A 27,810-nucleotide genomic window follows, 5' to 3' on the forward strand; every position below is an offset into this window, starting at 1 on the left:
GGTGGAAAGAGGGGAGGAAAATAGAGATTAGAAGTAAAACGTTATAGGAGAAAGAGAAGCGTAGAAGAAAGTAGAGAATGCTAGTGAAAGGCGGGACGGGAGGTAGTATGTTGATGGTGGTAGACACGCATGTGGGAGAGAGTAGACACGCATGTGGAGGGGTAGACACGCATGTGGAGGGGTAGACACGCATGTGAAGGGGTAGACACGCATGTGGAGGGGTAGACACGCATGTGGGGGAGAGTAGACACGCATGTGGAGGGGTAGACACGCATGCGGAGGGGTAGACACGCATGTGGAGGGGTAGACACGCTTCGTGAAGGGGTAGACACGCTTTTAAGGGAGGAATAGTCAGTCATATGGGTGGAGGTAGGGACGGAACACTACACAACTCTGAAGTTTAGAGTTCAGATGAACTGAGTCTTCTGACATAGATGTGAAGGTGAGAGCATGTGTCGAGTGAGTTTTTTTTGGATGCAGGTGGTGGTGGTGAAGGTGTTGGTGATGGTGACGATGGTGGTGAAGGTGTTGGTGATAGTGACGATGGTGGTGGTGGTGGTGGAGGTGGTGATAATACCTATCAGTGACTACGAGGCTGAAGAAAACTCAAGGTTCTTATACCTACTGACCTTATTGTAAACCTATTGAATTATAATTTCACTTTCCTAGTCTGTATATTCATTGATGAAAGGTGGGCTTTAAGCTGTATATGAAAGTCTGTTTTTAAAATTCTTTTTTTCAGTATTTCTCTTGAAAATTTTCAAACTAATTTGTGTTTCTAGCTTCCACCTTTGGTGATGGGGGATTTTTTTATTTTTTTTTATTTTATATTTGTATTTTTATGGCGGTGGTGATGGCCGTGGATGGTGGTGGTAGTGGTGGTGGTAGTGGTGGTTGAGAAGGAGGTGGTGGTAGATGTCCGGGAGATAGTAACACGGTGATTGAGAATATGAAGTTGTGGGGCTAATAGGCAGGTAATTATTGAAAACGTTCGCGAAAGCCAAGAACCGAACAGCTGTTGAGTCTGGTAGTGGGTATAAATATCGACAGAAACAAGCAAAATTGCCCATTTTGAAGTAAGAGAACCAACAGATATAGCAACAAAAGCTTCTCCAGTTCCATCTCAACCAACAACAAAGGTGGCAAAGTAACTGTTTCATCAGTAAGCAAAGAAAAGGTGTAGAATCAAGTGCTACCGTTACTACCTACCGTTACCGGAAGTCCTACCGTTAGTAACGGTACGACTTACTAAGGACTCCCTTAGTAACGCAAACAACGAAGGGACAGTGCTTGCAAACAACATGAAGTGCACACACACACACACACACACACACACACACACACACACACACACACACACACACACACACACACACACACACACACACACACACACAAAAGCTCCATATACAAACACACGCGCGTGCACAACATTCTCACACGCAAAACAACAAAAACATACATTACCTCAAATAATGTAATGTATGTTATATTGGTGTATGTAATGTGTGTATAATCATAGAGTATAATCTAGAGTGTATAATCTATGTCATAATCTAGAACGCTAGAGCCCCTGTTACAGAGTAAACTTGTTCTAGCAGTTTGCTTTAGACCAAAGATATCAAGATTTCCTTCTTAAACTAATAGTTAGTATAAGTTGTGGAAATAAATTTATTTGATAACTCATCAGCAGGGAAAAAACTAATTTGTTTTTAATTAATTTTAAACATAATTTAGTAAATAATTTTTATGGCCTTTTACCATGAATTTGTGGTGAAAGTGGGAGAGAGAGAGGGAGGAGAGAATGAGAGAGGGAGGAGAAAGAGAGGGAGGAGATGAGGAGCGGGAGAAGAGTAGGAGAGAGAGAGGAGAGGTTATCTTGAGGTTATCTTGAGATGATTTCGGGACTTAGCCACCACGCGGCCCGGTCCTCGACCAGGCCTCCTTTTTGTTACACACCCCCAGGAAGCAGCCCGTAGCAGCTGTCTAACTCCCAAGTACCTATTTAGAGCTAGGTAAGATGAGCATCAGGGTGAACGAAATTTTTTGCCCATTTGTCTCCGCCTCCACCGGGGATCGAACCCGGAATCTCAGGACTACGAGTCCGAAGCGCTGTCCCCTCAGCTGTCAGGCGCCCTGGGAGTAGGAGAGAGGGAGCATAGAAAGGAGAATTAAGAAGGAGGGAAAGGAGACAAAAATGGAGAAGTAGAGAGAGGAAGACAGAAACAAATTGTATAAATATTTGTATTATTTTTTGCTAGTCAGATCATTTTAATTTCGAACAATTTATACGTTGGAAAAATTCAGTCAAAATTGTATAATTATCAAAATAATAACAACAACAATAATAACTAGAAATAAATAAGCGAATAGAAATAAACAAAAATAATCCCCATCATCAAAAAATTAATTACTTAACACTAACCATAATTCGCAACGCACGGAGCATGCAAAATTAAATTTTTGTCATGAGGGGTATAATGCATAAATTAAAAAAAATGCATATAAAACTAATGAATACTGCTCGAGTGGCTAAGAGTATTACGGTCATTACACGCACGATATCACACGCATAAAGCCCAGTCCGGTTCCTCCTTTTAACAGAAATCACGCTAACACACATATACCAAATAAATATAAAGTTTTTACAAATTGATAATTCAGCTCTATGACTGATGTCTATCTTCGGGGCTGCTCACTTGGATGTAAACATTAGATAAGAATTAAATAAAGTAATTAAGTAAACATTAGATAAGGAAGGATAAGGATATTGTTGATCGACTTGAGAATGGTCCAGGACGGACCGAAACGTCGTCGTCGTCCCTTCCACTTCTAGTGTGTGGTCTGGTCAACATACTTCAGCCACGTTATTGTGACTCATCGCCTGCAATCCTTAATATGTGTAGTTATCTATTATCTATTAGATAATTATCTATTATCTATTATCTATTATCAACATTATCTATTAGATAATGTTGATGCCATTCTTGCGGGTTGAGAAAAGTCATTTATATATATTAACATATACACAGCTTTACGTTTATAATTCTCTTGTTAAGGAGAATGGAGATTAATTTTATTTTTTTTTTGGGGGGGGTTAAATTGTGTTAAATATATTTTTTTTAAGTTGGATACTTTTTTGCCATTATTTTGTTTTAATTAAATATTATGGAGTTCGTTGATGTTTCTTTTTTGGTTAAGTCAACCTCTTTAGTAAGGATAAATGATATAGGGAATAGATTATATAATTTTTGTTTTTTTGTTTTTCAGGAATTGTCAGACGTGTTCTCCACTTAGAGAGCTGCTACCTGTGAGTACTGTGCTACCATATTGTGAGTACTGTGCTACCCTATTGTGAGTACTGAGTTACCCTGTTGTGAGTACTGTGCTACCCTATTTTGTGTACTGTGTTACCCTGTTGTGAGTACTGTGTTACCCTGCTGTGAGTACTGTGTTACCCTGTTGTGAGTACTGTGCTACCCTATTGTGAGTACTGTGCTACCCTATTGTGAGTACTGTGTTACCCTGTTGTGAGTACTGTGCAACCCTATTTTGAGTACTGTGCTACCATATTGTAGAGTACAAACCTATCATGCTGTTAGTACTGTAATACCATACATACGGTCGAAGCTAAATCGCATTAGAAAAAACAGGTGACAACATCTAACTAATCGATAATCGGTTCCCTTAGGAACATCCTCACTCAACACTGAACACAACTAATCATTAACTCGGCTCCTTCAATCACTTCCGGTATTCAACTGGGATAATTGTGCCAACTGGGTTAATTGTACATCCACAATCAATCTCAATAACTCGCCAACCGGACTAATAATATACAATACAGTTGTGATACAAGAATCAGTGGTAAGCTAAATGTGTATTATGTAACCACTCCATGACCACTGTAACCACGTTGTTCCATTAAGACTAAGTAATTAGTTAACGGTCTTTTAGTTTCTATTAAATCTCTGCTGTTAGGCGGCCTAACTATAGGAGCTGTTCGCTTAGAACTGAACGTATGAAAATAATCTCACTTAAAAGATGAATGCTGTACTCGCGATACAGCCGGACCTCGCTTACATTCACTCAACTACTCGGTTACATAATCGTGGAGGTTCCTTTCTATCATACAGCTGCATGGGAGGGGGGGGGGGTAGATGTATCCAGGCTCCGGAGGATACATGGATGGATACAACATCTCCATTGAAGACACGTGGTAGGGGTGAACAGGTTGGTAACACTGGTTTGCTGGCATGTATCACTAGTTCGTTGGCGGGTAAAACTGATTCGTTGGCGGGTAAAACTGATTCGTTGGCGGGTAAAACTGATTCGTTGGCGGGTAAAACTGATTCGTTGGCGGGTAAAACTGATTCGTTGGCGGGTAAAACTGATTCGTTTTTCGGGTAACACTGATTCGTTGGGTTTCCTACAACCAACTCCTTTCCACAGCTGACCGTCGTGCACTAGGTTACCTTTCGTCGTCCCGGACTCAGTATCCACCATGGGGGTATACGGTTTACAAGAGGTAAACTAAATACAGCTGTAAAATCTTTCTGTGACAATGCAAAACAAAAAATTCCAGTTACAGTTATATTAAAGTAGTAATTAATTGTCAAAAGAACGCACCAAGTCTGGAAGATTATGCAGCACCGAAACATTTCAGTTTCCCTCTTGTATTAAATTTGTGAGCTAATTTTATTTGTTACAGTAATAAATTCGATCACAAATCATTTTTGTTTCATCTTCAAATGACTTTGTGTAATGGCATGAAAAGTGAAGCCACAAGCGCAGCCCTTCATGGAACCACCACGGAACCACCACGGAACCACCATGGAACCCCCACGGAACCACCATGGAACCACCACGGAACCACCATGGAACCCCCACGGAACCACCATGAACCCCCCCCCCCCCCACGGACCCACCATGGAACCCCCACGGAACCACCATGAACCCCCCCCCCCACGGACCCACCACGGAACCACCATGGAACCAGTGGTTGTTTTCAAGCTAGAAGGGATTACGTCTCCCGACAAACCATAGGGCAGCTGAGCGTGACTTATAGCATGTTTTTTCCTCCTCAGGTCATGGCATAAAGCCTATGATCCCAAGTTACTCTAGTTGGGTTGTCGCTCAAAGGACCGTAAAGGGAGCCCAAATACTAGGGTAATGTTGTCCCAAAATGCAGTCAGTTTACTCCTCCTTATTGTGACGAAACTTGTAACGCAATTATTAGTCAATAAATTACATTAGGTGACTGTGAATTGGCTAAGAAGCACATACACACACACACACACACACACACACACACACACACACACACACACACACACACACACACACACACACACACACACACACACATATATATTATATAGGTTGGAGAGCGGAACAAAACATCTTTCAGTCAAGAATCTCAATCACCATCTAACAGCACCCATTAGAGCAACACAGCTAATGGGTGCTCACCCATTAGTTCATCACTCAGTTGTGATGAGGATTGATGAATTTGCAATGTTCCGACGTCTCGGATAAGTTTTTGCCTTGGATGGCAAAGTATTGGACTTGGATGGCAAAGTAATGGACTTGGATGGCAAAGTATTGGACTAGGATGGCAAAGTATTGGACTAGGATGGCAAAGTATTGGACTTGGATGGCAAAGTATTGGACTTGGATGGCAAAGTATTGGACTTGGGTGACAAAGTAATGGACTTGGATGGCAAAGTATGGGACTTGGAATCCTTTGCCAAAACCCCCCACTCAATCACCCACTTGGCCCATTCACTCCACAGACTCACTCCACCCACCTTCGTGGACCTGTTCTCTTACGCTATGCATGAAAAATGCCAACCAAGTCTTAAGGCCAAAAAAAAAAATCCAGCCGGGAAAAATATTGAGTTCCTGCACTCAGTTTACCAGGACGTATCGCCGTCATTTGCTGCCGGAGCTCCAACTTCTGTGAGTTCGCGTGCTCTCTTAGCTGGGTTCCTCCTTTCGTGTTCTGGATACACACGAAGCTGTTTTTCAAGTGTTCCGCTGGTTCTTTTGCTTCACTCTTTGCTTCACTCGCAACACAATTGACACGCGCGTCACGCACTCATTCACTCTCAACCGCGACGCATCTCTGATCTGTTTTCAAGGTCATGATAAAATGTTTTTTTTCGCCTCAGGTGGATATTGAGGCGAAAATATTCTGTGATTTGGGCGAATCTTTGATAGTTCCTTCAGCGCTTTTGTTGGTAATTGTTAAACCTTGCCATTGAACCCAGGGTTAATGGGTAATGGGAGACTCAGCCAAAATGGGGGGATGAATAGGTGTGATGTGAGAGGGAGGAATAAATTGTCGCGGATAGGGGAGAGGTATGGATGGAGATAAGGTTGATGGGGAGAGAGTATGGGAAGGAAAGCTTGGTAACGGAGGGTTTTAGGATGGGAGAGGGGAAAAAGGGAAGGGAGGAAGGGGGTGACGGAAGGGGTATGCGACATAGATAATGTGGTAAGAAGGGAAGGAAGAGAATTTAAAAAACATTTTATTCCAGAAAAAATAGAATATATTACATATTTTCCTTATTTTAACCAATTTCAAGTATACAGAGACAAGGAAGTAAAGACTGAAGCGGCTCACCAACGTACTTGGTCCCCAAGAAGCTCAGATTTCAGATAAGTATGACAAAATAGGCTTCCTCAGAAGACTTGTAATCTTAGAACCTTCCTAAACTTTTACCCAATTTAATAAAATATTATCGTAAGATAATTCGACGTAATTAGACCGACAAGTTTTGAGTACTAGTTGGGGTGGTTGTAAGTGCTGTCTATTAGGGTTGGGGAGAGGGGGGGGTGATAATTGCGATTGGGCTACAAGCGAGAGATTTATATGAAGACGCCCACCTCAAGCCACGTCAAGGTCAGTAGTGATAAATTACTTTATCTTACCTTGAGGTGATTCCGGGGCTCAGCGACCCCGCGGCCCGGTCGTCGACCAGGCCTCCTTGTTGCTGGACTGGTCAACCAGGACTTTAGTTTAGTTTAGTTTAGTTTAGTTTAGTGGACTTTAGTTTAGCATTTTGCCCATTTAAGCCGTCTGACCGCGTGACCCGTAGCCAATATTGATTTTTTTATGACTAAACCACACATCAGAAGGTAAAGAAACGACGTTTCGGTCCGTTTTGGACCATTATCAAGTCATATGTGGGTCCAGGACGGACCGAAACATTATCACTTCCTCATCCTCTGAGTTGCAATTTGTTCATCATATCTTCAGTCACGTTATTGTGACTCATTGTTTATTTTTAATCATTACAATAAACACAAAATTGCAGACCAGGAACTATTCCTTAAGAAACTAATAATTTTCCCGACAGTTAAATAGCAGTTTTGAAAAATATTTCTCATCCAAATTACATTACCAATTCGTAAAATAAATATGTCTCATTACATTACAAACATCTCATTACAAATGAGATGTTTGAAATACATAAATATGTCTCATTACATAAATATGTCTCATTACATAAATATGTCTCATTACATAAATATGTCTCATTACATAAATATGTCTCATTACATAAATATGTCTCATTACATAAATATGTCTCATTACATAAATATGTCTCATTACATAAATATGTCTCATTACATAAATATGTCTCATTACATAAATATGTCTCATTACATTACATCATCTCATTACAAACACTGATATTTATTAACAGAAATGGCTAAAGTCTGTTACAGCTGAATTCAGCTATCTGCATTGTCATATACGATAATTGTTGTTCTGATATTTTTCTTCGGGAAGTCTACATAGAAGGATGTTTTGTTGTTGTTAAAGATTCGCTACCTGGGACAAAGTTCCAAGTAGCACGGGCTATGGTGAGCCCGTATATACACACAGAAGGGGTAGAGACATACTGATGTCCATTCATATTTAATAGAGTTCACTAGTTATGTATTAACATTTACTAATACTACAGCAGAATGTACTAATATTGTATTAGCATGTACTTATATTGCATTACCATGTACAAATATTACATTAGATGTACTAATAATGCATTAACATGTACTGTTGTTGCTGTTGTTGTTATAGATTCAGCTACTGGGAACAAAAAGTTCCAAGTAGCACGGGGTATGGTGAGCCCGTTGTGGACTTACCTGGCACAGGAGCGGGGCTGTAACTTTGAACATGTACTAATATTAAATAACCATGAACTAATAACGCATGAGTATTAAAGCCCAAATATTCTATTAATATGTACTAATATTGTATTAACAAGTACTATTAACATTTACAAGCGAAAATTTAACCATGTCATAATTCAGTATTGACTTGCGTTGACACGTAGCGGAAGGCGTTGACACGTAGCGGAAGGCGCTGACACGTAGCGGAAGGCGTTGACACGAAGCGGAAGGCGTTGACACGTAGCGGAAGGCGCTGACACGTAGCGGAAGGCGTTGACACGAAGCGGAAGGCGTTGACACGTAGCGGAAGGCGCTGACACGTAGCGGAAGGCGTTGACACGAAGCGGAAGGCGTTGACACGTAGCGGAAGGCGTTGTCACGTAGCGGAAGGCGTTGACACGTAGCGGAAGGCGTTGACACGTAGCGGAAGGCGTTGATACGTGTTAATGGCTTGTACACGTTTCTGTAATTGCAACTACTATTGGCTGTACTTTGAGTTGTTTTGTAGTTTAACTGTAACACACATTTACATGGGTGTTTTTACTCCATCAAATGAATTGCAATTTGCTTATTTCCTCTTGAGATAGTTGTAGGTCACCTGCGTCCCACGGATCAGTTTGGAGGTCGCTGGTGTTCCCCAGGAGGAAAATGAAAGTTTATTGTGTCCAATGGAGCGAGTTGCAGGCCGCTTTTGTCCCCCCTCCCCCCCCCCCCCCGAAGGGAACTGGAGGTGGCTATGGTCTGTAGAGTGAATTGGAGATCGTGTGTGTGTGTGTGTGTGTCTACAACAAGATCGAACCCGCTTACTGGGTTCGCTGGAACGAGTTGGAGAACGTTTGCGAGTTTGAATCCTGTTGTAAGCCCCAAAGCCAGATTCACGAAGCAGTTACGCAAGCACTTACGAACCTGTACATCTTTTCACAATCTTTGGGGGATTTGTTTACAATTACTAAACAGTTAGTGAGCTCCGAAGCACTAGGAACCTGTTTATAACAATAACAACAGTTGATTAGGAAGTTTTCATGCTTGTAAACTGTTTAATAAATGTAACCAAAGCCGTCAAAGATTGAGGAAAGATGTACACGTTCGTAAGTGCTTGCGTAACTGTTTCGTGAATCTGGCCCCAGGTACTTACAGCAATGATTCATTCTCCAGGAGAATATTCCTGCTAACCTGTTGCTAGTTACGCCCTTTCTTATTGCACAAGACAAAGTACACGAGCCTACGAAGATAACTACCAAATCACTCATTACCGTTATTTTATGTCAATATAACTCAACAGGAATCTCGAGACGAGTTCGTGAAAACTTGCAGTTTAGATAAATTTTCACTATATTATTTATTCTTCAAAATTTTTTTTTTTTATTAACATATTAGGTACATCTGCATTAGTGCAGCTACCCTAGACTATATGAAGTGGAGTACAGTGTGTCAAAAAGAAGCGAACTAGGTGATGCTAAAAAATCCCCATCACACAGGATGGTTAGTCATACAGAGGCATGTGATAAGCGGTTTGCACTGGCAGACTCCGGATGCATTTTGAGAATATCAACACCACAAGATTGAATAAGGTAGCAGTGGTAATACAAGTCCCCATCGCACAAGAACACGTTTCTTGTGAAGAAATCTACGGACTCGGTCTCCCACTTTTGACCGATTATATGGGATGGGGGGGGTCACTATTGGCTTCGACTCCATCTTAATAGGAGCAAGAGGGCCGACCCCGACTAGCCAGTGTTGTAGCCCAGACCCCAGACCACTCACCCTGCAAAGTTGGGAAAGGAGAGAAGGGAGGGATTAGAATGCAAAATATAAAAATAGTAGAAAGAAGGAAATTTATAGGTATAAACTGAGAGTGTGTGTGAGAGAGAGAGAGAGAGTGTGTGAGGGAGAGAGTGTGAGAGAGAGAGAGAGTGTGTGAGGGAGAGAGTGTGAGAGAGAGAGAGAGTGTGTGAGGGAGAGAGTGTGAGAGAGAGAGAGAGTGTGTGAGGGAGAGAGTGTGAGAGAGAGAGAGAGAAAGAGAGAAAAAGAGAGAGAGAGAGAGAAAGAGAGAGAAAGAGAGAGAGAGGACATCATAATGCTTTCCCTTCGCGTCTTCATAATACAGCCATAAAACAAGAACACATCGTCCCCCGCGCGACACTTGCGCTGCTAAAAAAGGTGTCAGTCCTTAAACTCTACACGACAAGAGGGGGAAAAATTTAAGCTCAAATTAAAATAGGCTCTGAAATTACAAAATAAAAATTCCAAAAATTCAGTAACTCGCTTATATTCCCGTAAGCTGATAATTTTAGTTATACCAAACATTTGCTAGATTGATAATTTAGTTTTTTTCTAATTAAAAATCGAATATGGCCCGAATTATAAAATATATGTTTTTGCATATAAAATAGTTTTTAAAACTTTCATAAACAATTTTGTGAGTTTTCTGTAGAAATATCCGCTTTTCCGTGGACAAAAAAAATAACGCACTCATAGTAAAAGAAAGAAATGATGCAAAAAAAATAATAAATATGTGAAAACGCCAGAAATTTTCCTTAAAAAGGGAACCAGCAACCATGCAGAAATATTTTGTGTCCGTGCGACTGGATATTTATTTTTTTTTTTTTTTAAGAATTTCCTACCAATCTAGAAACAGGGATTCGCTCACACTGTGGTCACAGACAGGGACACAGACAGGGACACAGACACACATATACTGGACACAGACAGGGACATACACATGCTGGACACAGACAGGGACACACACACACACACGGAACACAGACAGGGACACACACACACACGGAACACAGACAGGGACACACACACACACATTCTGGACACAGACAGGGACACACACACACACACACGGAACACAGACAGGGACACAAACACACACATTCTGGACACAGACAGGGACACACACACACACACACGGAACACAGACAGGGACACACACACACACATTCTAGACACAGACAGGGACACACACACACACACGGAACACAGACAGGGACACACACACACACACGGAACACAGACAGGGACACACACACACACATTCTGGACACAGACAGGGACACACACACACACGGAACACAGACAGGGACACACACACACACATTCTGGACACAGACAGGGACACATACACACATACTGGACACAGACAGGGATACACACACACATACTGGACACAGACAGGGACACAGACACACACATACTGGACACAGACAGGGACACATACACACATACTGGACACAGACAGGGACACAGACACACACATACTGGACACAGACAGGGACACATACACACATATTGGACACAGACAGGGACACAGACACACATACTGGACACAGACAGTTAAGGCAGTTTGTTAGGGCAGTGTATTCCGTCAGAAAGCCAGACGGAAATGTGGCTTGTTCCGACTATTAATCATTGCGAGAAAGATTGAGAACGTTTTCAAGCATCGACTGAAGTAGGCAGTTGTATTCAGCTAGCTTCAGGCTGTAATGGAGTGATGAACACCTCAGAAAGCTGGTTAACCCGGAGCGAAAGAGGTAATTAGCGAGAAGGGAAAGTGCATAAGAAGCACCAATGTCTACAGTCAACACATACACCCTCCTCAAGTCTCTCATCGTCTTAAGATAGTCTAAGTCGATGGTATTCGACCCAGTGTGTTAAACCCAGAGTGTCTTCGGAAGCAGCTATATGAATTTAGACAAAATTACGTTGTTGGACATTACGTTTAGACAAAATTATGTTGTCACAATCGACTTGAGAGTGGTCCAGGACGGACCGAAACGTCATCGTCCCTTCACCTTCTAGTGTGTGGTCTGGTCATCAAAATTACGTTGTTCATATGAGCTCGTTGGACAGGGTTTGGATGACTTCCTTCATGACTAAGCCGGAGCCTTCACATGAGTTATATTCACGTTCTCCAAACAGAGTAATAACAAATGACCTAAAAATGTATATATATGACAAGAACTGAGGCATTGACAGATGCAATGAAGGAACTGAATCTCGGAGATTAGCTGAGATCAGGTCATGTCACCTGAAAATGATAATTTTAACAATGTAAATAGTGGATCTTTAATCCTCTTGTAGAGATTACAGGGTAACTATCCTCACAATTCAACTATCTTCTTGAGGTTATCTTGAGATGCTTTCGGGGCTTTAGTGTCCCCGCGGCCCGGTCCTCGACCAGGCCTCCACCCCCAGGAAGCAGCCCGTGACAGCTGACTAACACCCAGGTACCTATTTTACTGCTAGGTAACAGGGGCATAGGGTGAAAGAAACTCTGCCCATTGTTTTTCGCCGGCACCCGGAATCGAAGCCGGGACCACAGGATCACAAGTCTAGCGTGCTGTCCGCTCGGCAGACCGGCTCCCTAACTAAACGACATATCAAAAAAACGACGTTTGTGCTTGGAGTGATGCTGACCCCACAAGGTAGGCTCTGTAGGCCATGTACATCACTCACACAAAGAAAAAAACACATATAGAGTCCAATATGATCAGGACTTCGAGTCACTTCAAAGCTAACGGACCAGAACTAAAATGGAATTCTGTTAATAGAGTTTCCTCCTTTTCGCGGCTATTCAGCAATAAAATCCGTATTTCCTTTTGTGCTCAGCCAATGATGATATTAAAAAGAAATATATATATATGTTTTCAGTGAATCACGTATTGGGTGCAAACCCGTTACTCAAACCTAAAAAAATTCATTGTGCGAATATGAGGGTGTTTGTCAATATGTGTGTGTGTGTGTGTGTGTACGCGCGTGTGTGTGTGTGTGTGTGTGTGTGTGTGTGTGTGTGTGTGTGTGTGTGTGTGTGTGTGTGTGTGTATTCTCCTAGTTGTATTCACTTAGTTGTGCTTGCGGGGGTTGAGCTCTTCTCTTTCGGTTATAATTAATTTAAATTAATTTATAATTTGATTTAATTATAATTTCTGTAAGATTTAATAGGAAAACAAGAAATAAAAGGAAGTGGTTGGATAGGACAGTATATACGAGCAATTATGTGAGAGCCTCACAAGCATCCTCCAGATGCCGTATGATTTCCTCTCCGAGGCGAAGAGTCAGCATAAAGACAACCAAAGGTGATACTTGATATACTTTATATGATATATATATATATATATATATATATATATATATATACATATACATATATATATATATATATATATATATATATATATATATATATATATATATACATATACATATATATATATATATATATATATATATATATATATATATATATATATATATATATATATATATATATATATATATATATATATGCGAACAAGCCTGAATGGTCCCCAGGACAATATGCAACTGAAAACGGATATATATATATATATATATATATATATATATATATATATATATATATATATATATATATATATATATATATATATATATATATATATCCGAGCTGAGAATATCAGGTGTAACTAGCAGGGATAAAATACAAAAAGATCTGGGCAAAGACTCTACCAAGTCTTTCTCTCTCACTCTCCGTCCGTGCACTACAGCCCATAAACTTAAGCCGAGGAAAAAAACCGTTGAACCCAGCAGATGTGCCGCCAGCCGGTCCTCCCCACCCATGAAGCTCCCCTCACTTGACCCGAGGGGAGAGTGAGAGAGACCTGCAAATATGTTTAGGAAAAGCAGGTTGAGGACAAACCTGCTTTTTTCTAGCACCACCACCAGGTGCTATGGTACGCTACCACCGATTTTTTCCCTTTGCTGCTATCACTTCTACTAACACTCCTGCTATCACTACTACTAACACTCCTGCTATCACTACTACTAACACTCCTGCTATCACTACTACTAACACTCCTGCTATCACTTCTACTAACACTCCTGCTATCACTACTACTAACACTCCTGCTATCACTACTACTAACACTCCTGCTATCACTTCTACTAACACTCCTGCTATCACTACTACTAACACTCCTGCTATCACTTCTACTAACACTCCTGCTATCACTACTACTAACACTCCTGCTATCACTACTACTAACACTTCTGCTATCACCTATTGTTAAGCCCTGTTCCTATAACCAAGAAATAACACCGTAGCTACTAATACTGGTTCTACAACCTATAACATTAAAGGGACTAATACTTTCTCTACCATATATTATATTTTAGTTATTAGTACGAGAGATACAAAACTGTACTCACAAATATTCTATACGATGGAACATTTGACTCACGACGCTTTGACTCATGAGTCAAAACGTCAGTGGACGTGATGAGTCAATTGTACTCATCTCATCCATTTCAGACGTGACACTTTGACCTGACAATTTATAATTTGCAATTCAGATTGCATCTTATTTGTAATAGAGAGTCTAAATCAGAGATACTTTGATCCATCAAAGTTACTTGGAACTGAAATGAAGGGTAGAGGGTATTCGCTTTGAATATTCAACAACAAGAGTGGTTCTTTCAGGATTTGTTATTTTAGGTATCAAAAGGTCAGATATCAGTCAGGTGTTGACAAGGGCCCAGATCGGCCGAAACGTTCATCTGTCTTTCCCATTTCTCTGTGGATTTTCCGCATACAAATGATCAGTGTTTAGTGATCGTCAATTGCATATATATATATATATATATATATATATATATATATATATATATATATATATATATATATATATATATATATATATATATATATATATATATGACAATGTCAGACCACGGAGGAAAAATGAAACAGGAAATTTCCTTAAGTACTTTCGTATATTAAATACATCTTCAGAAGGTCCTTCAGAAGGTAAGAAGTGACCTTCTGAAGATGTATTTAATATACGAAAGTACTTAAGGAAATTTCCTGTTTCATTTTTCCTCCGTGGTCTGACATTGTCACATTCTTAATCACGTGTTTATTTTCGTGATATACACACATATATATATATATAAATATATATATATATATATATATATATATATATATATATATATATATATATATATATATATATATATATATATATATATATATATCCATTTGAAGGTTCTATGCATTCGGTTATTGGCGCTTTGACTGGATAAACTGAGACATAATTGAACACTGACCATGGAAGAGATAGCATCATAGCCTATATCAGTTATCTCCCACATATCAGATAACACTCTGTCACTTTAAAGATCGTCGCACAGAATAAAAGCCGCTGCGAAAAGTTCACAACAAGTAGTGTAGTTTGTGAGTCTCTCCGGGACCTCCTTCCAAGTCACTGAAGGGCTTAACAAAAAAAAAGTTTCCTAGCTTGGCTCTTAACTCCTCTTGGTCAGGGGGGAGGACTCGCCTTGGGGCCCGGTCTGGGAGACTCGCCTTTAACTATACCCTATAGCTATATACTATATATAGTTACCCTAACTACCCTATAGTTATATACTATAACTCGGCTTTAACTATACGTAAAATTAATTGTGCAAATATATGTTTTTTGATAAAACCATCAAAGAATGACAAAGAAATACTTTAAAGCATAGAGTTTTCTGTGTGTGCGTGACACACCAGATTAACTGTGACATTTGGACACATCAGATTAACTGTGACACCATATTAACTGTGACATTTATCCTGTGACAGTGCCGCAAAACTTGGAGATCTTCCCTGGCCACTGGAGATGGCGTGATAGAAGCGGGAGATGATAGAACAATTAGTGCTGGATGCTGTTGAGTGAACAATTAGTGCTGGATGCTGTTGAGTGAACAATTAGTGCTGGATGCTGTTGAGTGAACAATTAGTGCTGGATGCTGTTGAGTGAACAATTAGTGCTGGATGCTGTTGAGTGAACAATTAGTGCTGGATGCTGTTGAGTGAACAATTAGTGCTGGATGCTGTTGAGTGAACAATTAGTGCTGGATGCTGTTGAGTGAAAAATTAGTGCTGGATGCTGTTGAGGGAACAATCAGTGCTGGATGCTGCTACAAATGACGTGGTCAGTGAGAAAGTCTGTATGAAACCATTAAGAGGATTCGAACCCGCTCACTTAGTAATCCCCCAAGCACAAACCCTTTTGTTGTTCTTTCATGCTGTTAGTTAAATACACGACCTTGAATTAGTATTGAGAACCACCGAAAGGAAGAGGAAGCTCCTGTAAGTCTTTAGTAGGATCCTTGATGCTGTAGATCTCTATTAGGGTCCCTAGTGCTATCTTAAGGATCTTAAGCTTCAAAATGTAAGATCTTGAGTTACAAAGGTCCTCACTAGAGCTAACGGCAAGTCAGGTTCCCATTCGAGCTTTCGACGCCACAGGACTCCTTTAAGACCCCCGGGGATAGAGGGCGTCTCTAGGACTTTCGCTGTAACAAGACTGATTGAAATCAAGTGCCGTAGAGGAAGGAGGACGAGAAGAAATTCACTGATAAGACACACACGAAGCGGCTCGAGAAGTCATGGAAAAAGACTTGATCTGAATTGACTTTTCAAAACAAGTCGGTCATATAGAGCACCTGAGTGTAATAGTAGAGCTGATCTTTGAAAGCGAGGCTGAAATGCGGCTGGGATTACTGGGAATGGTGAATGAATGTCAAGGTGACCTTTACTGGCACATAATTGAATTTAATCTTCAATTTAGGCGATTACCGTCAGAGGGAAGATGAAAGATCAGATGTATTAAATTCTCCCTCTCGTAGTCTAATAACTGACTGGCTGTTGATTCTTTCAAAGCAGGTATTTAATTTCATGTGGGATATTGAATGTGTTTATACGACTTCAATTAGCCACCGAAACCTTTCGTGATATTTACTGACTGTATTATTTCAGAAATTGTTCGCTTACAGCTTATCTAACTCACCAATAAGCAGTATAACAACGGAATTGGCTTGTCAGTCACACCTCTACTATTATTAGGATAACCTGACCTTATACTCCTACGCTGGTCAACATGAACTTGTACTCTTAGAATGGTCAGCTTGACCTTGATTGATTGACTGTCACCTAAGAGGTGGCACGGGCATGAATAGCCCGTAAGTGGTAGATTTTTTTTTGAGTGAATGTTTACTGTGTGCTGAGGTCGCATTTAAATCATCTGGCTGTTATCGCTGGGAAGGATACTACTTGACAGTATTTATGAGGGTGGCAAGCTGCTGGACACATTTTTTGACCATTTTTTGGCAGTGTTGATGGCTTCAGGATGGCTACTGCAAGATTCAGGGACTCTTAAGGTCGTTGGTGTCATGACATTCCAGGAGATAGTGAAGTAGTGGCCTTTCTGTGATTGTTTAGCAGAAAATGCATTCCCACTCTCTGGGTTCATTAATCTCCCAGTTGCATCTGTAACCTAGACGTAGTCTGTATAACCGAATTTATATTTCCCTGGGGATTCATATTGGGATATTTAACCTGTTTAACTTGGTGGCCTGAAGATACCATATTGCAGAGGGCGAACCTTCTGCTACTCTCTGGTGTAGATGAGCTTTGTTGAGAGTTGTTTGGTGATGGTATTTGTTATGTACTCTAGGCTGGGTTGGATTGTTTTGTGGATCACTGGATGACGAGTTGTCAATTTAATGGTTTCCTCGACTTTCTCATTTAATGGGATTCCAACATGGGATGGGATCCAGTTTAGGGTTAGCCTTTGGCTTTTAGCTACTGCTCCTAGATACAAATTGGTGGTGATCATTTCCACGTTGTCTTTCCACTACATTTTCCTAATATTTGAATTGCAGCATTTGAGTCTGTGTGTATGAGTGCATTTTGAGTGTTTTGTCCAATCACACATGCAAATGCCTGTTGTATGGGAAGCAGCTCAGTTTGGGTTGATGATACTGGTCCTCCCAGTCTCCAATATGCCTGTTCCCTGTCCGTGCAAAGAGCAGCGCCAGCACTCCCATATTCTGTGTCCACCGATCCGTCTGTGAAGATGTGGGTGGCTCCTGCTACTGCAATGCTGCTCATTTACTTTCCTATGATGCATCTTACGATTGTTGAAGATCACTAATACTTGCTGTGAGCCTTTATCACTGAGTCGAGTAAAACTGCTCTCGCTTTCCTGGGGTGAAGTGCACATCAGTGGCGCTTTACATCTCACTTTCCTTAATTTACACTTAATTTTCACTTTCCTTAATTCCCTTATTTACACTTTAGTTGATCGAGGTGGGTAGATTTCACAGTAGCTATCAGTAGTGAACTGAGAGTTAGTAATTCATGTTGCATAACACAGGACATACAAATAATTAAGGCAAAGAGAGGAATATTATTACGTAACACTACTATAATTATAAATAATATAGAAACATACATGGGTAACCAATAAAATTCTAAGTAAGAAAACCACTATAGCCGGAATATATTACCAATGACGATACATTCCTCTTATTCAGTGTCAGTTCTTAATTCGGAAAAAAATTTACTTGCTTCAAGTGATCTATAACAATTTTCAAGTAAAATTAGCTAATCACACTACACTGTAAATGATTAATTGAATTCAATTACAACATTAATTTATTTACACATTAATTAATCTGTTAAAATATAATTAATAGACTATGCAGCAAGCTATGTTGAAAGAAGATGAATAAAGAGTACTAGGATTAACACATAAGCCAGGATTAACACATTAACACTGCTGATCCGTTACTAATGTCCCCTTATCCTAACCAGCCAGAGAACGCAAAACTGAGAACGGGAGAGTATGTCAATTTCACGAGCCGCTACCCTTTTCTAGTACGATAATTTTTGGCCTTAGGTAGAGTATACGTCAAAATGCGACGTTCCGTCATAAGGACGAGTTGCAGCATCAATCCCAGGCCTACCTGGCCGGGGCTTATCATGATCCTTATCATGACAGGCTGACTGGGGCATGATCCATATCTCTGATATCATTGCCACTCAAATGCTGCTACACATACACTCTCTCTCTCTCTCTCTCTCTCTCTCTCTCTCTCTCTCTCTCTCTCTCTCTCTCTCTCTCTCTCTCTCTCTCTCTCTCTCTCTCTCTCTCTCTCTCTCAGACTAATTAAATTATGATGCGATTCAGAGAAATTTGAATGGTCTGTGAGCCGTCTTTTTTTAATTATAAACTAACAAAGAGAATACCTAATGATTGGATATAAATACCCTACAACATCCTTTCACATATGTAACATGAGTGGAGAAATGTACACATGTGGTGCGAGTTGGTTGGTAGTGCAGGTGTGTGGCTCGCAGGAACACTGAAACGAGCACATAAGAGGCTTTTCACCAGAATGATGCCAGTAACACAGATGTTACAATGTTAATTTATATATATAAACCATATGTGAACAATATTAACTAGTTCTATCCATATGAAAATACATTTGTATATATACATCTACTTCTCTCGTATCAGAAGTTGCATGTAATTCATATTTTAAGAATTGTGAGTGGTTATTATAGAATATGTAAATATTATGAATTGATAATCTGGAGCTATAAGTCCATTCAGGGAGACACTCAAATGGTTCAGTTCGACGGGATCGAAAAATATATTTACTTGCAAGTCATTCAAAATCGCCCGTTTTGAGTACATCACTCAAGGCTCATTTAATGTTACGTCTTCAAGCTTAATTCACAATATGCATTATTGATTTTGTCTAAATTTATCAGAATTTCAGTCTTATAGCTCATTTTGTCCGCGGAGACCATTATTTTTAATATTATTTATTTATCTCTCTTTCTCTCACTCCTCTGTCTCTCTGTCTCCGTCTCTCTCTCTCTCTCTCTCTCTCTCTCTCTCTCTCTCTCTCTCTCTCTCTCTCTCTCTCTCCCTTTCTCCCCTCCCCCACCACGTCTATCCCTGTCCCTCTCTCCCCCACCCCTCTCTCTCTCTCTCTCTCTCTCTCTCTCTCTCTCTCTCTCTCTCTCTCTCTCTCTCTCTCTCTCTCTCTCTCTCTCTCTCTCTCTCTCTCTTTGTTTCTTTATTTCTCCCTCTCTCTTTCTCTCCCTGCCATACCTGTACACCTCTACTACCATTCTGTAAAAGACACATGAAACCCCTTTCTTGCTCGTTCACTTAATCAACACAAAACCACCTTCAGCTTCCATGTAGTGATTCGTGTAGCCACCGGATCTTCCACTATGTCCCTGCTGCCTCCGGTGTTCCATCCCCATTGCAAATGAACTTCTTCCCCTTCTCAGAGCTGATCTCTGATACTCTATAACACCAATAACTCCCCAACAATATTCTAGACTATATTGCATGGACCCTCTCTCTCTCTCTCTCTCTCTCTCTCTCTCTCTCTCTCTCTCTCTCTCTCTCTCTCTCTCTCTCTCTCTCTCTCTCTCTCTCTCTCTCTCTCCCTCTCTCTCTCTCTCTCTCTCTCTCTCTCTCTCTCTCTCTCTCTCTCTCTCTCTCTCTCTCTCTCTCTCTCTCTCTCTCTCTCTCTCTCTCTCTCTTTTTCTCCCAAAATCATTGTATACATGCGGGCGCTTCCGGATTTGGGGAAAATAAGTAGAAAATAAACACAAAAAACAAGTGGGTTAAAGAACAGTTATTAGAAAGAAATTAGGTATAACATAACATGGAAATTTGTGAACGAGAACACGTATAATTAACAGGGATTTAGGAGTTATTTTGAAAGGATAGATAAGGTTGGTCATAACACAGGAGGTGGGTCAAGAAGTGGCATGTAATGTGTAAGTGGCACGTAATGCATAAGTGGCATGTAATGCCTAAGTGGAATGTAAAGCCTAAGTTAGAGTCTAGGGCGGTTGTAATTTCGTGTTCGCTCGCGCCCTGGGGTTCATGGGACTGAGTTTCGTGTCCAAGACGAAGGATATTCGTTAGGTTTTATCTGACTGTTGTTGTATTCTATTGACGACGGACCGAGAGATAAAATACGTTGACTGAAAGAATTATTATTATTTGTATTATTCAGTGCAGGAAAAGTGCAGCAAGATAGATCCAGCTGTTGTTGGTGTTGTTGTTAAAGATTTGCTACCTGGAACAAACAGCTCCAAGCAGCACGGGCTATGGTGAGCCCGTAGTCGATATCAGTCGATTATCGTAGTCGATTGTAGTGGTATCATGGAAGATCCAGCTGTGTGAGAATGGTAGGATAAGGAAGGATGTGGATAAGAAAGTTTACTGTGGAAAAGGTCAAGCTATTTTCTGTGCTTCGAGAGGAAGATCTAAATAGAGATTCAATGGGTAGAGCTACGAAACGTCTCAACAATAACTTTTGCTAGTTGTGGCAAACATTGTGTTTAGAAATGGGAATAAATTCTTTGTTTGCCTCTCAGTTACATTTAAAGTCTCTATTAAATAGATACAGAGCATTAATGAGAAGTATTATGGACAAGAATTATATTAATGGATAGAAATAGACATTAATATAGAGATGTATATTCCTATTTTTATATATAAAATATTTGATCAATCTCGTTCGTGGAAACAGCTTCTCATTTATATGAAGAATTACATACAAAAAATTCCCCAAAAATATATTAAACAAAAAATTTAAATTTTTTGTTTAATATAACAACATACAAAAATTATATTAAAATAATATAATTAGAATTAAGTGCTTTCCACATACGACAGTTCTATACTAAATTAATATTTTGTATTAAACCACCTCAGAGAATTTCGAAAAATATATCTGAAGTAGATTTTACTCTGGTGTCCGTGACTTGTTAGGCTCTGGAGTAATTAAGGGGGATTTAATGTTTTATGTGACGAAACACGAATGTTTCTGGTTGATGGGGGAGACTGGCTCTGTGTTCTCTTTGTCTCTAATTCTCTCTCTTTATCTCTAATTCTCACTTTGTCTCTAATTCTCTTTTTGTTTCTAATTTTCTCTCTGTCTCTAATTCTCTCACTTTGTCTCTAATTCTCTCTCTTTGCCTCTTTCTCTCCTTGTCTCTAGCTGTCTCTATTCATCTCCTATCTCTCTCACTCGTTGACAGTCTCTCTTCCTCTCTGTCTGTGTCTCTCTTTACCTTTCTCTCCATCTCCTTCCTCACACATTTTGTCACACAATCGAAGTATATATATATATATATATATATATATATATATATATATATATATATATCTATATATATATATATATATATATATATATATATATATATATATATATATATATATATATATATATATATATATATATTATTTCACATACGAGTGTGTGGGAAGGTACTAAAGGATTAGTTAAGTCTGAGGATCGAGTGAGACAAAGATAAGGGAAACTAACTGAAAGAGAAGGTGAGAAGGAAGAGAAAGAGAACAGGAGGAGAAACTAGGAGTTCTTGCGCAAGCACAGGTAACCCAGAACCTCTGGAGGAACAGTATAGCCACTAGTACAGCCACTAGTACACCCACTAGTACAGCTTATCAACTAGCAACACTTATTTACTGCCATTGGGACGTCTACAGATTTCATGGGTAAATATGAGGATGAGATTTAAATAAGATAAAAATCCCAAGAGGTAAAGGGGAAAGAAAAGAAAAAGGCTAAGATGGCGGAGGAAGGGAAGAGGCAAGGGATGCTAAGATGAAAGAAAGTGATGGAGAGAGAGAGAGAGAGAGAGAGAGAGAGAGAGAGAGAGAGAGAGAGAGAGAGAGAGAGAGAGAAGGAAGGAAATACATTTGCACGTAGAAATATATCCAAGTAGACTACACCATTACAAGCTATAAAAAATGTCTCGCGACATATGTAATGAGACACATGTCATCGAGAGAGAGAGAGAGAGAGAGAGAGAGAGAGAGAGAGAGAGAGAGAGAGAGAGAGAGAGAGAGAGAAAGAGAAACAGACATAATGGGAAAGAGAACTAGAGAGTAAGTGGACAAAAATGTTTGCTGAGGCATTATTATCCAACAATCTCCCATTCCTCTGTCTGTCTGTCTCTCTCTCTCTCTCTCTCTCTCTCTCTCTCTCTCTCTCTCTCTCTCTCTCTCTATCTATCTATCTATCTATCTATCTATCTGTCTATCTATCTATCTCTCTCTCTCTCTCTCTCTCTCTCTCTCTCTCTCTCTCTCTCTCTCTCTCTCTCTCTCTCTCTCTCTCTCTCTCTCTCTCTCTCTCTCTCTCTCCCTCAAACACACTTTTAGCCATACTCACCCGAGCAGAAACAGTCCCTAGACAGGGAAAGTAGCATTAAGACGCAGCAGAATGCGACGTCAGTTCCGGAGGCCATGGTGGGGTAATCTCCCTGGGATTCCTGCCTTCCAGGAATATTTAATCACCTCCAAAAAACAAAAAAAAAAAAGTTCAATTTTCCTTTAATTCCTTGCCATGACGTCAGAGCATCTAGGGATTTTGCTTGGGGTATTGAACTTGGGAGATTGTCTGGATCCTTGATGTTCTATTTGCTCAGATTTTTGCTTTGGGAGGGTATTCTAGCTCTCATTAACTGGGATTTGTTTACTTTTCACTGGGATATGTTTATGTTTCACTGGGATATGTTTACGTTTCACTGGGATATTTCACTGGGATATGTTTGTTTCACTGGGATATGTTTGTTTCACTGGGGCATGTTTCTTTCACTTGGGCATGTTTCTTTCACTGGGATTTGTTTACCGTTTTACTGGGATATGTTTACGTTTCACTGGGATATATTTACCGTTTCACTGGGATATGTTTACCGTTTCATTGGGATATGTTTACGTTTCACTGGGATATGTTTACGTTTCACTGGGATATGTTTACGTTTCACTGGGATATGTTTACGTTTCACTGGGATATTTCACTGGGATATGTTTGTTTCACTGGGATATGTTTGTTTCACTGGGGTATGTTTGTTTCACTGGGATATGTTTGTTTCACTGGGATATGTTTGTTTCACTGGGATATGTTTGTTTCACTGGGGTATGTTTCTTTCACTGGGACATGTTTCTTTAACTGGGATACGCTTATTTATTCCTGGGACATGTCTATTTATTTCTGGGATATATCTTTCACTGGGATATGTTTATATTTCAATGGGATATTTTTACGTTTCACTGGGATATACTTGTCTCTCGCTGGGATGTGTTCTATTGTTCATTGGGATATATTTACTTATTCACAAGAGTGTATCTGTTATTTTTCAGTTGGGATATATTTGATATCCCGTACTGGAAAAGTTTGTTTACGATCACTGGGATATATTTGCTTCCCATCCCTGGGACGTTTTGCCAATCGTTTCCTGGGATTTGGTTAGAGATCACCGGCATTTGTTTGTAATGCCTCATTTGGGATTTAGTTCCTTTGTTAGAAATTTGCTGTAATCCCTCCCTGGTATTTAGCTGGGATTTTCTTCCTCTCGTTCCTCGTGATAAAGAAATACTGAGAGAATCTGCTTTAGCTTTTGTTGATAGCTTATTTATTCATGTATAAACGTGATGTTCTAGCTTTTACGCCGGTTATTCTGGATATATTTAGCTGGGTCATTATTGTACAGGAACACTGGACTGGAACACATAGCTTGGGCCACGTATAATAGTAATAATAATAATATTAGTGCTAATTATTATGCTAGATATGCTGCTAATTAGGCCAGCTATGTTGCCGATTAGGCCAGATATGCGGTAATTTTGTCAGATTAGCTGCGATTCAGCTTGGAATGATATTAATTCATAACGTCTCTCTGTGAACTAATTGTTCACCCACGTTTATATGTTATGTGACCACATTGAGGTGGAACATAAGGAGGTCATTGCTATATATTGAAGTTCCTGCTGTTCACTGTTGGGATATTTAGATTTTTCCTGATATATTAAAAACTGAAAGGTAGTATATATATTCTATGAAAAGTAGTATATGTAATTTTTTTTATCTTACTGGTAAATTTCTTGATATCAAAATTAATATTTTGCAATTAGATACTAAGCTAATGTCACAATATTTTATATAGTTGTTACTAGTTTTCATGAAGTAGTAATTGAATTTATTCAACTTGTTATCAGTTCAACGTATTTTAGAAGTTTTTATTATCTTTTGTTCATCTGATTCCGTTTTAAGGTTTAGCTAATTAAGCTCCTTATTTGCCCTCATATAGTACAGGGTCGTCCGCTTGTAACATTGAACAACAATGAAATATTGTATGTGTTACTTGCAGAGTTCAAAACGTTCCTGATATCATGATGTTAGGTCTATTGTGGAAATTAGCACTCACATCAGCTCATTGGAGGCGAACATTATACTCAAGACGAAGAGATAACTTGGTCGAGGACAACCTTTGAGTGTTAAGTTGTGTTGCCAAGTGCCACTTACGTCTGAGGAATACATCGTCTTATATCACTTCCTTGGTTGGCAAGGTGGTAGTAGTAGAAGCAGTAGAAGAAGCAGGAGTAGTAGAAGTAGCAGCAGTACTAACGACAGTATTGGTAGTACTAGGAATACTATTAGTATAGTTCGAGTACTAGAACTAGTATTTATTGGAGCTGTATCGGTAGTAGTAATAGCAGAATGGATAATTATAGCAGTGTTCCATGTTAGGGTACATTGCTGCTGGAACTCTTCGCCAGAGGGATTTTACATCTTAATCTGTGATGTTTCATCCTTGTCAAGTTACCATCTAACCTTCCTCCAATTCCCTTAACGTCTCGTGTCCGACGTTTCGCCTTCTTCCACGTTTTTGTGTCCCTAGAAGTCTTCCTAAATTATATCTCCGTTTTCACACGATATATTTTTCTTATGACTAAGTCTTGTCCGAATCGTCTTGCGTGATCCATAAGAAGATTTCAATCCATGTCTTTTCTTTAATAATTTCTTGTTGGTGGATTTAATTTTCGGGATCTTAACCTTGTATATCTGCCGAAGGTAGATTTGGGGGGTGGATAGTATGGATTTATCTTATCCTTCTTGGTCCTGTGATGCTTGGATTATAAGCAAGCAACTCCTCGTCTGGGTTCTCAATAGTATCAGCCCACACTGCAAAAGACAAATATGTTATATAAATAGATGGATAGAGATGGTTTTTGTGTCAATTCTAATAGATATCCCCAACGGGTCAATGTGTTTGTTGGTGTGAGAATGTGTGTGTGTGTGTGTGTGTGTGTGTGTGTGTGTGTGTGTGTGTGTGTGTGTGTGTGTGTGTGTGTGTGTGTGTGTGTGTGTGTGTGAATGTAAGAGTGCGCGTGTGTGTATATTTATATGAAAACAGCAGGATAAAATATATGAATGACTTATTTCCCTATATAAATAATTTATATATATAATCAATTAGTGTGGGTGGGTATAAATAAGAAGTGCTACGTTCTGCACTTTTCTGTTTGTGTACTACAAACACTTATTACTTAAAAATCCCATGAGTACTATCCCGGTCCCACGCCATCCCACTTCTTGACCCAAACCTACTCTATATGTCAAATCTTATATGGTCCGTTCCACAGCACAATGCTTCAAGCAATCGATTCAGGGCTCATGATATGATAAATTTATAAAATAATATATGAATAGAAAATTTTCTTTGCCGTTATTCGTTCTTTCTCTCTCTCTCTCTCTCTCTCTCTCTCTCTCTCTCTCTCATACACACTGGCTTCAAGTCTCTCGTTAATTTCTGGTTCTGAGTAAAACTCAACACAATTATTACTTGTATTTTTTTTCACTGAATTTGTAAATATTAAAATAATTCAAAACAATAACGCAATGAGTGAAATGTAATGGTCAATGGCATTCAGTTTCTGTTAAATGATTTGGCTAATGACTTATTAAATAATTTAACATGAATTATTAATTAATAACAACTTAATTCAGAATATAAAAAATTTATATTCTGTAAAATTAATGCCAGGTTGCGTTAGGAAAAGCCATAATGAAAGAAAAAAAAGTGTTTTCTTTCACCGAAAATTAACACACTGTAAAAAGAAAGAAGCAAGAACAATCTTTATTTTCTCTCTTCAGATCTTCTTTCATTTCAGCGCTAAAGATTCTACTTTTTTGCTATTTTTTTCCTCCCTGGCAGAATTTTCTTCTCTCCCGGCACGTTGCGTTTGTTAATCTGGTAAATGGAGTCAGTTTCGGCTCTTCTCAGCATTTCTCCTTCCGGTCTTAGACGGGGAAAATTGTCGAAAGAGGAAATGGTTTGGCATAGCCTTTTTTTTTTTTAATCGTTCGGGTTGCAACGTCGTTTGTACTGATATATGGTGTGTGTGTGTGTGTGTGTGCGCGTTTGATCAAACGTTTCGACGTTGAATCAACGTCGAAAACGATCCTTAAAAAAAAGATTACTTTGTGTCAACGTCTATAACGTTGACTGAAGGTTTATCAAGCATCTTTTGCCCAGAGAGAACAGAAGAAAGGAAGAGGGAAGGGGAGGGAGGGAGGGAGGGAAAGAGAATGGGAGGGGAGAGAGAGACCGACAGACACTTCGTCCCCGCAAGATAGCCCATCACATTAATCAATACATTAATAAACTTAAGTGCTAAACTAAGTGCAAGTTTCTCAATAAACAGCAATACGATAAGCTATATCATATTGCTATATCATATAAGCTCCAATATACACCTATACTCCCCCACTCTCCCCATCACCCAATACTATGTAATCCCTTTATCTACCTTATATTTTGAACTTTTCCAAAATCCACTCAATTGAACACCATCACTACCCATTCTTTTGAACATCCCTGCCGCTCCAATCCTTAAAACTACCCAACCATATCCCTCACAAGTCGAGACGGTCTCGCTTCATGCAGATCGGCGTTCA

The 27,810-nt window shown here is 39.6% G+C and overlaps 1 protein-coding gene across 1 annotated transcript in view; it reads right to left on the reverse strand.

Annotated features, from left to right (window-relative positions):
* LOC123768757 (carbonic anhydrase-related protein 10) overlaps nucleotides 1-27,810 on the reverse strand; it is a 295,413-nt gene that overhangs the window by 173,114 nt on the left and 94,489 nt on the right. The window contains exon 2 of the mRNA XM_069316276.1: nucleotides 23,242-26,034. Coding sequence (XP_069172377.1) covers nucleotides 23,242-23,317 — 76 coding nt within the window. The 5' untranslated portion in view covers nucleotides 23,318-26,034. The remainder of the gene's footprint in view (nucleotides 1-23,241; nucleotides 26,035-27,810) is intronic.

This window comes from Procambarus clarkii, chromosome 83 (genome assembly GCF_040958095.1).
Source record: "Procambarus clarkii isolate CNS0578487 chromosome 83, FALCON_Pclarkii_2.0, whole genome shotgun sequence".
Lineage (NCBI taxonomy): Eukaryota > Metazoa > Arthropoda > Malacostraca > Decapoda > Cambaridae > Procambarus > Procambarus clarkii.